The sequence below is a fragment of the Equus przewalskii genome, chromosome 12 (assembly GCF_037783145.1).
Source record: "Equus przewalskii isolate Varuska chromosome 12, EquPr2, whole genome shotgun sequence".
NCBI classification, from domain to species: domain Eukaryota; kingdom Metazoa; phylum Chordata; class Mammalia; order Perissodactyla; family Equidae; genus Equus; species Equus przewalskii.
This window is the reverse complement of record NC_091842.1, coordinates 27,618,150-27,631,347: the sequence shown is the minus strand read 5'-3', so window position 1 is coordinate 27,631,347 and position 13,198 is coordinate 27,618,150. Positions and strand designations below refer to the sequence as shown.

Sequence of the window (13,198 nt, the reverse complement as noted above, 5' to 3'; positions counted from 1 at the left end):
ATTCTTTCCCCGTTGTATCAGTCAGGCAGGCCAGGCTAGGCTAAGTTGCAGTTATAAACAATACCGAAGTACCAGTGGCTTAACCCAATAACAGCTTATTTTTGCTCATATAACCACTGATGCAGTTTGGACAGCCCTCTTATAAATTACAGCTATTTGGAACATGTGATCTTTGAGGTCACTGAAGCAAAAGAAGAAAGGAATGGAGGAGGGCCCCCAGTTCTTAACCTTCTCAGCCTAGAAGGTTCTTAACCTTCTTACCTCTCCTCACAGAGCAGGGCCCCAAACCAGCTGCAAGGCAGGCTGAGCTATGCAAGGGAGCACTGGATATTCCATGAGCATGCTATCCCAGCGACAGCCATATCTCAGAGAAACAACCAAGGTACCGGGATGCTAACTTATTTGCCCAAGGTCACAAGCCAGTAAATAGCAGAGGCAGGGTCTGAAGCCAGGCGGTCTGGCTCCAGAGTCTGGACTGCTGAAGGCGTGGTCCATTACTCAGCTCTGCCGCCCCGGAGATCACCTGGTATTTGCAGTGATCAGCACGAAGACTGGGAGAGAGCTGGCTACGCAGGATTGAATGAAAGATGCTGTGTCTGTATATGGAATTTAAAGTATGGTAAGGGGAAATCCTGACTAAATGTGATTTTCACCTACGTCCTCATATTACAGTATGGCTCCTGTGTAAGATGCAACTCTTTTGTATGTTACACTTGTATTAGGATTATTTGAGGCTATAAATGCTATCTACCAGCCTGGGGAGCCATCTAAAATGGGAGTTTGGGTCCTATTTTAATGTTCTTGGTAAGATCAATTCTGCCAAGCCCAGCTGTCTTTGATGCACGATGTCATTATGTTGTCAGATCACAGCTGGTAGGTTGTGACCATTTGTCACGGCTGGCTGCCGATTGCTTATCACATAAATGATGGGCCTTCTCCCACAGGTTCCCCGTAATTTAGCATACGCTTCATTCTGTCCATCCCTTCTCAGCTACCCGTTTCTTTTCCATGACTTTTTTTTTAAATAACTGCATTTTATGTAGCCATTTTATATAGACATTGACAACCCTTAAAAAATTCTCTTTGGTTTATAAAAATAACCAAGATTTATCATATATAAAATATACATATTAGTTAAACTATGCAGTGTAAAGAAAATGTTTAAAATCGGGGATCATCATAGAATTAAATAACTCTAGACCTAAAAGTCTTTAAAAAGGATGTTTCACTCCAAATGCCAGGAACACGCCTTTTATTTTCTCCTTTATATTATTTTGTAGCTTTCATATTGTCTGCAGAGTTACTTTAAGAATAAAAACAGGGGGCTGGCCCCGTGGCCAAGTGGTTGAGTTTGCATGCTCTGCTTCGGCAGCCCAGGGTTTTGCCAGTTTGGATCCTGGGTGTGGACATGGCACCGCTCATCAGGCCATGCTGAGGTGGTGTCCCACAAAGCACAAACAGAAGGACCTACAACTAGAATATACAGCTATGTACTAGGGGGCTTTGTGGAGAAGAAGAAGAAAAAAAGAAAAAAGAAAAAGATTGGCAACAGCTGTTAGCTCAGGTGCCAATCTTTTTAAAAAACAAAGAATTAAAAACAATTTCAAAACTAAAGGGTATTTATTCTATTTCTTTCTATCCCATTTTCTTGCTTGCTATGGTAGGCGTTTATATTTTTTCCAGCCCTGCATTGGTTTCCCCCTCCTTTGGGTTCTAGACGTCCCTGTGTGGCTGAAAGGATCACCCCTCTCCCATTCTCGTTCAGGAAGACAGTGAGCTGATTCCACCCCTGGCTCTGGGCTGGGCGTGGGACCCAGGCCTGGCCACTCAGAGCACTGAATCCCCCTGACCACCAGGGTTACTCCCAGTTTGGTTCAATCAGAGATAAGTCTAAGATTTTTCAGGAAGGAACCAAGAAAGATTTTTTCCCTTTTCCTCTAGACCTGGAGCTTTGAGATTATCAGCCCTGAGCTGCTGAGGGCAGCCACGTAAGGAGACAGTGCCTGAGGTACCAGCAGACCTGAGAGGTGGCCCGAGCCTGAGCCCCTGTGGCATTGACTTCAGCCTCTCTAGCTGGCCATACCTTAGGCCAATTCTACGCCTATTAGTTAAGTGAGCCAATAAGTATCTTTTTTTTCTTAAGCTAGTTTGAGTTAGGTTTCTGATACTTGCAAATGAGAGAGTCCTGGCTGATATGTGCTCCCACATGGTATTGCCCCAACTACCCTCCAGTATTCTGAATTAGTCAGCTTTCTCCAGGTTCTGCTGCTGTAACAAACAACCCTCAAATCTCAGTGCCTTATAACCACAAGGGTTTATTCCCCACCCTGTTCTAGGTTGGCTGTGTGTCACCTTTGGCTCTGTTCCACATCTCTTTTCATTCTGGGACCCAGGATGAAGGAGTGGCCCCTGCCTCAGTCTCACGGCAGAGGGAGAAGAGCAGGGGCCAGCCCATGTAATGGCAGACATTACTTCTGCTCACAGTTCATTGGCCAATGCAAGTCCCCTGGCCAAGCTTGGGATCAGTGCTCCAGGGAAGCTGACAGCACCCACAGGGAGAAACTGCAGGGCATACGGCAAAGAGTAAGGATGCACAAGTCTCTGACAGAGAAAGGAGCAATAAACCGGAAACAATAGTACCGTCTCCCACACGCTCTCATCAGAGCTTGAAGAGGGTGATTTCTTCCCCACCTTTCAACAGCGGGGAATTACGTCATATCTCCTGTTGCCTTTCCTCCTGTTTATGAATCCAGCAGCATCCTCTTTTGTGGGACATAGTCCTGACTCAGCCAGCCAATCAGAAGCCATGAAATTATTTGCTATCATATTAAGAACAGGAAACATTTTGCTTTTTATTTTGACTGAAACGAATTGGTCGGATTCACTTGCAAAAATAAATCCCTAAATGAGCACAAGGAACAAAGGTGCATTGCTGCCTATCTGGTCCCATGTCCCAGAGGGAAGGCTGATGAAAGACATCATTAAAGCTGAGACCTTCAATGAAACAAAGGTTGTGTTCTAGAAGAGAAAAGAAAAGGTTGCTTTGGGTGAAATGTCTTTTCAGCTGAGTTCTACCCTTGGACAAAAAAAAAAAAGAAGAAGAAAACATCCACGATACTTTCATGTTGGTGGAAGGTATCTAATGACCAAAAACTGAAGTGAAAACAAAAGTGTCACCGTGCTATTTGAGGACAAGCACCAGCCATAGGATGGTCTGTTTGCACCGAGGTTAACAGTGGGACCGAAAACGCTCCTGCCTTCAAAACGGCACAGGAAACGGCATGCATTTGCACTAAAGATCATAATTAAATGGTGGCGTGGCAGAACATTTGCTGTCATGACCTGTTGAAAGGAAAAAATCCTTTTAATTTATTTTGTCTTTTAGAAGGGTAGATTTCTGTCTCAGTAATTTCAGAGGCCAGAGGGTCTCCTGAGGATAATAAATCGTCTTTGCTCTTTACATCAGCATTCGTCTTCAAACAGGAAGGATGGAGAGCTGTTTCCTGAATTCGGGAAATCCTCTAAGTGCCTCCCCCTCGCTGGAGGCTTGGCAGGGGGGTGGCCCTTTTTCTGGGGCACACAGTCCTGCTTCCTTTCCTTCTTCCTGTTGTTTCTAGGTGACTCTTTGGGAACGAGCTCGGGGAGCCTGTGTGAGGCAGCGTGGCAGACACATCTGGCTTCCAATCTCAGCTCTGCCATCATTAGTTGGTGTGTTAGTTGCCTCTGGCTGCTTAAGAAATTAGCACAAAATTGGTGGCTTAAAACGACACACATTTATTCTCTTATAGTTCTGGAAGCTGGAAGTCCCAAATCAGTTCCTTCTGCAGGCCCTAGGGGAAAGTTCATTTTCTTGCCTTTTCTAGTTTCTGGAGGCTACCTGCCTTCTGGAGGGCTCGTGACACCTTCTTTGTGTCACTCTGACCTCTGGCTTCCATCGCCACATCCACTTCTGTAGCAGGATCTCCCTCTGCCTCCCTCTCATAAGGATTCTTGTGATTGCATCATTGAGCCCACCTGCGTAATCAAGGATACTCTCAGGGTCCCTAACTCAATCACATCTGCAAAGTCCCTTTGCCCTCTGAGGGAATGTATGTATTCACAGAGTCTGAGCATTGGTTATGGACCTCTTGGGGGGCCATTGTGCAGTTTGCCACAGTCGGGTGACCTGGAACTAATCCCTTCACATCTCTGAGCCTCGTCCTCTCTTCTGTACCGGGGGATGCTAAGAATACCTACACTGTAGGGTTGCTGTGAGGGTTAAAGATGATATCAGAGTTCTTTGTTGCAAGCAACAGAAAGTTAAGAGCTACTTAAGAAAAAGGGTAGATTTTGGAAGAAAAAAAGATAACTCACAAACCTGAAACTAAAGGTAAGGGCCTGGCCTTAGAAAGCAGGTACAGGGACCCTGGGAGCAGAGACCCATGTTTTCAAGACACCACTGCCATCAAGAATCCTCTAGTCTCTGCCAGTCTACTCAAGATTCCCCTTCCAGGGAAAGAGCATCTGCTTGGCTAAGCTTGGGTCCCAGGTGTACTCTTTGGCCAGGGGAGGGCAAGACACTGACCCACATTCCCCCAACTGAGGGAGGAGGAGCTGTCAAAGCAAAGTCTGAGGGCTGATCCCGCAGGAACAGGGAGGGTGTGATGGGCAGATAAAAATTAAAGATATCCACTGCAGAGGGCTCATAGTAGGTATTCAAAGAATGAAGGGTTTTATGTTATCCTTAATCTTAAGAGAACAGTAGCAAGATGAAACATGAGCAGCACAATGACCAAGCAAGTGAGAGAGAATGTCTGCATTTAACCTCAGCTCTGCCACTGATAAATTCCAACCTTAGAGAAAGGTCTGTTTCCTTACCTGTGATAATATTCGTTCACTGGGAAATGTTTGTTGCATACTTACCTGGCAGGATCGCGAAGGTGGCTTTCCAGGGGGAGGCTCACCCGTTGCACTCTGGATGTGCTGACCCCTGCGATTCCCCTGAACGGGGGAAACTCGACTGCATAATTTGTGGTAGTGGGGACCAAAGAACTGTTGAATGCCCACTCTGTTCCAGGCACTTTTCTAGGTACCATAGATAGAATGGAGGACAAGAGAGAAAGTTTTGGCCCCCATGGAGTTTACCTTGTAGTGAGAAGACAGACAATAAGCAAACTAACAAATAAACATCCTGTATAACGTAAAGAAGACCCAGGCGCTTTGAAGAGAAATAAGGCAGAGGAAGTGGATCGAGTCCCAGGGCTGGGGGAGAGGTGGCAGTGTTTCAGGTAGAGAAGCCAGGAAAGGCTCACTTCTGTAAGGAGGTGACATTTGCGCAGAGGCCTGGATGACAAGCAGAGGGAGCCAGCCTTACAAAGCTTGGAAGGAAGAGTGTCCCAGGCAGAGGGAACAGCCACCCTGAAGGCCCTGAGACAGAAACAAAGTTGGCCAGTGAGGCAAGAGGAGATGCGGGAGGTGGGAGGGTGGCAGGAATGAAGTCAGAGAGCCTGGCTAGGCCGTGTCCAGCTTGCTGGGGGGCCCTTGGACGCCACGGTAAAGAGTTTGGACTTTTCTTTTTCCTTCCTGGTGTGATAGGAAACTGTTGGAAGGTTTTGAGCAGAAGATGGAGGTAATCAATTTATCTTTTACAAAGACCACTCTGACAGCTGGATGGGCAGTTGACTGAAGTCAGCTCTAATAGTGCAGCAAGGGGGCAGGAGATGATGGCAGCTTGGAGTGGAGGAGGCAAGAAGAGGTTGGATTTGGGATATATTTTGATGCTGGAACCAGGAAGCCTTGTTGATGGATTGGATGTGGGGTTAGAGAGAAGTCAAGGATGACGTGGAGATTTCGGGCCTGATTGACTGGCTGGATGGGGAGCCATTTACTGAAATGCAGTGGGGGAAATGAGTTCTGTTTTAAAAATGTAACGGGCTTCCTGAAGCTTCATAACTTATTGGGAATAAAAATATGAAGCTTTTTTTTTCTTTTTTCTCCCAGTAATTGCCCCACTATATTACACAGGATCTCTCTTCCATCTGAGATGCAGCCCTTTAATAACTTTTTGGCCAAATTCCATGACTTCCCGGTCGCTCTGTTTTTAGTCTCATTTCACTGTTTGGATTCGTCTTGTTTATTTTTAAATCCTTGGTCTTCAGTCTCATCCTGAATGTTAAACCCATCTTCCTCCCTTTCCCCAGCTCCGGCCACAACTGTCTATGATTCAGGGGTCCCTGCATTTGGAAGAGAGGAACTCACTTCTTTGTTTTCACTCGTCCCTAACTGAAATTCAGCCTGTCTTTGAATTAGGAATGTGGCTAACCAACCTCAGTAGGATCTACCGCAGCTAATCGCAATCAGGTCTTTTCACAGTTGTAGTGATCTCAAATATCATTTGCGCTTGTCGTTCCTTTCAAATTGCAGAAGTTAATTGACCTGCCATTAGCTCTTCTTATTTCCTGCGTAATTTAGAAGCACATATATTACCATATCACCAACTTTTTTGTTTAACATTTTGATAGCTGTATTTCAATATAACTGATTTTCTTTGTAATCTTATGTATTTATTTACTTTTATGTTTTTAAAAACATTCTTCTGAGAAGAAATCTGGACTGCTGAAGTGGAAAAGGGTCCATGGCTCAAAACCAGTTACGATCCCTTGGGGGGGCGAGGGAGGGAAGGGGCTGGAGCACCTCCCCCCGGGCCGAGGAGGGCAGGGTCTACCCCCTCCCCCCATACACCCATCCCCCTGCCTGAGCTCACCATTTGGAGCGGAAGGAGGGATACTGGGGAGAAGGCAGACCTCCTTAAGATTTTCCTTAAGTCGTTAGAGAAAACATGTAACCAGTTACAAAGAGACCAAATAACACAGCGATCTGGGCATACTTCTCTGAAAGCACCAAGCCTCACAGCCCTGATTTTTAAGATGGTTGCCCCTGCAGCCCAAGGGCCAGCACGTGGTCTGGCAGCGCCTGGTTTTGTGAGCACTGCTAACTGGACCTGTGTGCCACGCTGCTTCCAATGATGGGGTTGGTGAAACTGGCCTCGACTCTGTGTTTAACTCAGAATGACTCAGCCTGATGCCGGGGTAATAACTGCTTGTTGGTCTCCCAGGGTGGAGTTCGCGAGGGGGCGAAAGCAAAATCACATCCTAGTAAGTGTGGTTTCTAAATTCACTGTAAGGCTGCTGGCGAGTAATGCAGCTGGCTCTCCCCTGCTGGGTTTGGGAGCTGTTCCTCACATCATAGAAGGCTGGAATGGAAAGAATCCTATGAGATTCCGTCCTAATGGCTAGTCACCATATGTCTGGAAGATTCCAGATAACCTCCATGGCACTTCTTCCAAATATTTGAAGTTCATTACTCAAGACTGTGATGCCTCCAGCACAGAATGTTTGGGAAACCAGTGAGGGCTGAGAGCAGGGACGGGGTAATCTGTTTTCCCGACTACAATGGGTAGACGTTATCAAATACTGGGCCCTTGAAAGGCTCAATGAATGATGGCTGATTTAGGGCCTGTGTCATTTTGTAAACGGCTTTGCATCTGGGTTGCGCTCTCATGTTCCAAGAAAACAACTTAATCTCTTACCTAATGAAAAGTGGATAGAATTTGGATTCCAAGATTCAATTTTCAACATAAAGGAAGCTTTTCTCCTTTCTGTTTTATTCTCCTTAAATGCCATGTTGGATAGAACCGCTCGTCTTAGAACTGGATGGAGAAATTAATAAGGACTAACTTCTCAGATTCTCTTATGTATTTTGTAAGCATGCTATCTCTTCTTGAGGTCCTGCAAATCTTTTACTTAGCATTCAAAAAATGGGAAAGAATTGTGTGTGTGTGTTTATCCATGCAAACATAGACACAATTAGAAAAACGAAGTCTTGTTCCTTCTCAGAATTATAGCATCAGTTCTTACGATTCAAATATTTTCAACTCACATTTGAGAAGAAAGGAGAAGGACATGACAAACGAGCATTACCAATAAGACAATTCTTCTTGGAAGCATACTTAGGAGTACTGTTTTGCCCGTTAGAACACGTAAACCCATCTGCTCCGGGGATGTCCAATTTAAGCGCTCGAGGCGGGAGCCTCAGCTGCCTCTCCTCTGATTGACATGCTTGTCCCTGCTCCCCTCCCTAGTTCCCTGATGACGAGCCTTCGCCTCCTCTCCATCTCTATTTTTATTTGACCTGAAGCCAGTTGCACTGATTCCAAAAGAGAGAAAAGGGCCTGGCATGGCTTCTGTCCCTTCAGGCTGGCCTGCTGAAATGATGGATAATTCCCAGACGCTACTCCCTGAAGATTAAGTCCTTTTCATTTGGCCTGATTTACGCTGGCTTTCTCACCCTTATTCTCTGTTTGGGAAGGAGACAGCACCCCATTATTTAGCCATGAAAGCAGGGATGTCACTAAAGGTGGTCTCATCTTACCGCTTAAAGACCTATTAGAAATCTCATTTTGCTTTTTGGAGATGTCATTGTGATGCAAAGCGGTTCGGGGTTCCGTTACTGGTGAAAGCTCTTTGTCCGGCTGGCCTGGCCAGTCGTGGCCCCAGATTTGCGGCTCTCCTTTCCTACTGCTATCCCTAAAGCAGGAATACTGTTACTTTGAGGATTTCATGACATCAGTTGAGAAAAACATTAAAGCAGGAAAATTGCAGCTGAGCAGAACGGCGCCATCAAACCTTCCCTCAGATCCAAGTGACAAACTCCACTTTGTTCTGCTGTCCTGACACCGGATGTCCCTGTGGAGCTTCAGACAAATGCATACCTGCCAAGTTATTACTGTGCGGATTAATGAAGAGGGCATTTTCTATGATTATGGCTTTCCCCCCCGACGTTTTTCTCTTCTAGGCAATTGACTGTGTTTTCCTCTGTGTAACACTCGCAGCTGTTAGACCCAGGATCCCACGTTGGTGACCTTGTGGGCTCCCCTTCATCGTCTCCTTGGGCCGCTCCGTCCGTTTCCTGGGCAGTTTGCATTCCCAGCAGGAAATGGTCAGTGACCTTGAACAGGTCACTTCACCCCTCCCTGCCTCAGTTTCTTCAGCTCTCAAAGAAGGATAACAACAGCTCGTTTTTAATGTTGTGAGGATTTAATTAAATAAGGTGTGGAAAGTGCTTAGCGCACTCTGCCAGGCACAGAGGCTCATTCCACCAATGTTTATGGAACGTCGACTACGTGTCAGTCGTTGTCCTAGGTGCTGGGAGCAGCAGACATAGGCCCCGTCGCTGCCCTCTGGAGCGTTCAGCCCGGTGGAGGATTTGGGCATTAATTTGACATCACACAGGTTTATATCTCCAAATTGGGCCAAGGACTAGGAAGGAAAATTGCTTAGAGCTCCACTGGGCCCTGACCTAATCAAAGGACATATTTCCATAGCATCTGAGTGGAAATTGGAAGAAAGAATAAGAGTGAATCAGGAGAAGGAGGTGTCAGCCCCCCTGCCAAACCCGGAGCGTGGCTTAGCGAGCAGAGTGTGGGCCGGGTCTCAGTGCCCTGTGGGTGCCCTTAGCAGCAGACTGCATGACCACGTGCAGTGCTCCAGCTGGAGTAGGAGGATACTGGAGGCCGAGGAAAGTCCCTCTGCAAAGGCCCTAAGGTGGGAGGACACACTTGAGGAGATGAAAAGGGCCCGCATGGCTGGAGCACAAGGAGAGAGGCTGGTGGGAGGGGAGGCCAGAAAGTTCTCGGTAAATATCAGCTGGTATGAATGCCCGGTAGTGTTATTCTCATAAACTCACTGCCAGCACTCCAGGGTCTCCTTAGAAAGACCAAAATCTCTCTACAAGCTGTTAACTTTTAACTAGTGAAGGAGAATTTCTTCAGGGATGGGATTTGTCCGTGTCACACAACTGTGATTTGGAGAATAAGGAGAATGGACGAGGAGAGACCTTTAATGTGGAAAGTGGGAGCCGATGCGCCTCCAGTGGCAGGCCTCCAGCACAATATGAATGCTCCATTACAGCCCAGAAAACCGGATATTAGGCAGTAAGTGAAAACAAAAACAGAACCAAAAAAAATGTCACTACATCATGCAAATAAAAATGGAAACTGAAATTAGGGAAAGGTCTCTAACAATGCGGTCGTTTTGAGGGTGTAATTAGGTCTCCAAGAAATAGAAGAACCTGCTTTCCTTGGCCTCTTAGAAAGGACTGGCCCAGCCCGAGAGCCAGAACTTGGCAGCACTTCGCTTGCTAGAAATGTTCCCAGTGACCTTCAGGGTCCTTCCCGTCTTTGATTTCTTTATTCTGGAATAATTCAAAAGAGCATTCATTCAGTCACACAATTATACGTATCAAGGGAAGTTTTGTTGTTGTTGTTTTAAGGCAAAGTTTAGAGGGAGATAAAACCGCAGACCCCGGAGAATCACGCGTCGCTGCCAGTTTCCCTCGCAGTCTGCGCCAGGCTGGGCATCTGCTAAGTGCTGGCCCCGTTGAGGTGTGGTCTCCACACAGCATTGGGAGGGAAGCCTGAGCTTTGGGACTGGCTGGATCTGGGCCCGGATCCTGACTAGGCCACCTACAAGCTGTGTGACCTTGGGCAGTCAGTCCTCCTCTCTGCACAGTGGGAGTTACTGTAAACTCAAGTGATGGCTGTCATTAGCGAGGGCTCTGTGGCCAGGACTTGAGGGTCCCTCACCAGCAAGCTTTCGGAGGATCCTGCCCCGGGGACAGCCTTCTGGTGAGGCACATTCCTTTCAGAGCTTTATTTCTTTGTGCTGTATCTGCAAAGTCTTGACTCTTGCTCTTCAGGGGTAGCTGTGCTTTGGGGAGACATAAGGAACCAGAATGAAGTTAGACTTACACTTAGTATCTCTTTAAAACTTTTAGGAAAAAAACAAGAAAAGAAAAGAACATTTAGCCATGATTTTTAAATGTGATATCTACGATAAAAAATCCCATCATAATCTTAAAAAATCCCACAAGAGCAGACACTGTCAATGGAACCAGCGCTTGAGATATTTTATTGCTTCTTAAGATGTAGAAATACAGAGGTAAATTCCAGTATTTTCCCTCCAGGTAAGAGATGGACTAGTTAATTTCCCTTCAATAGAAAGTTGGGAAAGAGCCGTTTGTTATGCCTCACTCAGCTGCAGTACATAAAGGTCTCTTCTGCTCTGGCTCTTGCTTTGTGTCCACAAGGCCTTACGTCAATAACATGTATGTTGCACCTTGAGGACTAACATGCAACTTTAGTAACCTGAGCCCTTCCGAGCGGGGCAAGCTAACAGTGATTTAAGATTATGCTGATTGAAAACAAAAAATCCACCCCAGATTTCGAAATAAAACATGCTAACTCAAGCTTAAACTTTCCTATCAAAAATGACATTGTTGCTTTCTAAGAATGGGAACGGATGAGGCCCTTAATCAGAGAGGCCATTATGTTGTCAGAGGCCTTGCTGAGGCTGAAGGACGGATTCTCATGGGCATATGACCGTTTTATTGCTTTTCAGCCCACGGCCGCCAATCCCACTCTCCCTCCTGCTGACAGAAGAGGAAGCAGCCCTCACCATTCAGTCCTTCTGGAGAGCCTATCTGGTAAGAGTCGTGTGCAATTACGGCATTTGGCCTGATGGGGGACTTTTGCGATGTGGAGGCCCACGGGAAAGCCCTTAGATGGATTTGAAATGGAGAATATTAGGGCTAACATCCAGACCTGGGAAACAGGATACTCTGTAAAATAGGTCGCGAAGAGTGATTTAGAATTTCTACCAAAACTTATTTTGCAATTATCATTAAAAGTACCCTCCAGCCTTTTAAAGTTGGGATGAGTGCCTTATATTACATAAAAAATAATTTTATATGCAGACAGAAGCAATACATGTTCACTGAGAAAACTCAGATAATTCAGATAAAGCCAATAAAAAATTTTTGAGTCACTGATAACTCTGTCACCCAAAGATAATCATTGTTGATATTTTGGTGTAAAACTTTCTAAACTTTCAAAAATCTTAATAGATAGAATAACATTTAAATACTTACCTAGAAAAAGTGACCTTTTCTTTTCAAGCTTGTCTTTTCTAACCATTTTCCTATTGGTTATTTCCAGTTTATCATTATTGTAATAAATGCTGCAATACAAATCTTTGTGCAGCCATCTTTGCACATTTGTCTGGTTGTTTATGTAGGAGGAATTGTAGAAGTCGAATTTCTAGGTCAAAAGGTGAGTTTTTTTCTTTTTTCCCTGATCCATATTGTCATGTGGCCCTTCAAGAAGGATGCACTTTAAAAAATTCTTACCAAATACATATGAGAGTGGCGTGCGTATCTCAGGCTAAAAAGTGTACATCCTCTGATTATTTGCAATTAGAGTATCAACGTTGAGAGGTTTCCTGGTCAACACTAAGCTCCCATTCTAGGTGGCAGCATGGCCCCACCCAGGTGTGAGTGTCAGGCATCGATGGAATGAGTTTAGGTTTGACATCGGCGGTGGCAAGCATCACCAAAGGAAAAGGTCTCAGAGGTTTACGTGGAGGCCAAAGATCTGCATACTGATGTTCTCCTTAGGGCTGGCGTGGGAGAAACAGACTGGGGTGAGCACACTGGCAAGCAGTGCTCCGTCAAGACGTTAGACTAATTCTAATGAGGTATAATTAATTAATCAATCAGCAAAATATTTGTTACATGACCATTAAATGGAACTGTCCTTGGTTACAAGGAGCTCACTGTCTGGGGCAGTATTGTCTGGTCATTTCACTCCTTTTATACATGGCACATTCCCAAAAACATGGGATGAAGTCAAGTGTGAAAGTTAAATAATAAACTTGCACATCGTGAGGAACAGTCTGTTCCCAAAGAGTTAAAAGCCAGTTATAAAACTCTATTATACCCCACGACTTACATGTAATCTTTGATGACATAGGTTTTTAGCATTTTTTACACATCTTATAAATGTGGTCTTTTTGCTTCATAATTGAACACCAGCTGGTTAGCTTAAATCCGGTGAGGTCTAACCAAGGCGAAAGATGCCTGCTTTCCACATGCTTCTTGAGTTCCATCTTTGTCATCAGCGTGTTTCATTTGTGAGGTGTATACTTGTTACACCAGAATCAGTGATTTTGCTTTTCTATTTTCTGTTCCTTTTTATGAAACAAAGAGCAAAATGCAATAAAATAGTGAGTTTTGGATTTTATTTCTTCCAGAAGCCTGGTAGGTATCCAGGATGTAACAGTAAAAGGAAATGTTCTGTCCCTGGTTCTCCCATGCAGTAAGACCC

General features: G+C 45.3%; 1 protein-coding gene and 1 pseudogene across 26 annotated transcripts in view; both read left to right on the top strand.

Annotated features, from left to right (window-relative positions):
• Positions 1-13,198, top strand: part of IQCK (IQ motif containing K) — a 118,173-nt gene that overhangs the window by 44,066 nt on the left and 60,909 nt on the right. For 10 of the 26 annotated variants that reach the window (XR_011524449.1, XM_070566606.1, XM_070566604.1 and 7 more), the window contains one exon: positions 11,436-11,520. The exons of 6 other annotated variants lie outside the window; for them this stretch is intronic. Coding sequence is in view for 19 of the 20 variants with exons in the window: in XM_070566606.1 (XP_070422707.1) it covers positions 11,436-11,520 (85 nt within the window). In the remaining variant the exon portion in view is untranslated. Of the gene's footprint in view, positions 1-2,336; positions 3,461-11,435; positions 11,521-12,031; positions 12,146-13,198 lie in introns of those variants that run through there. 10 more of the 26 variants (XM_070566609.1, XM_070566598.1, XM_070566597.1 and 7 more) reach the window with 2 other exon arrangements.
• LOC139074985 (U1 spliceosomal RNA) lies at positions 4,895-5,046 on the top strand (annotated as a pseudogene).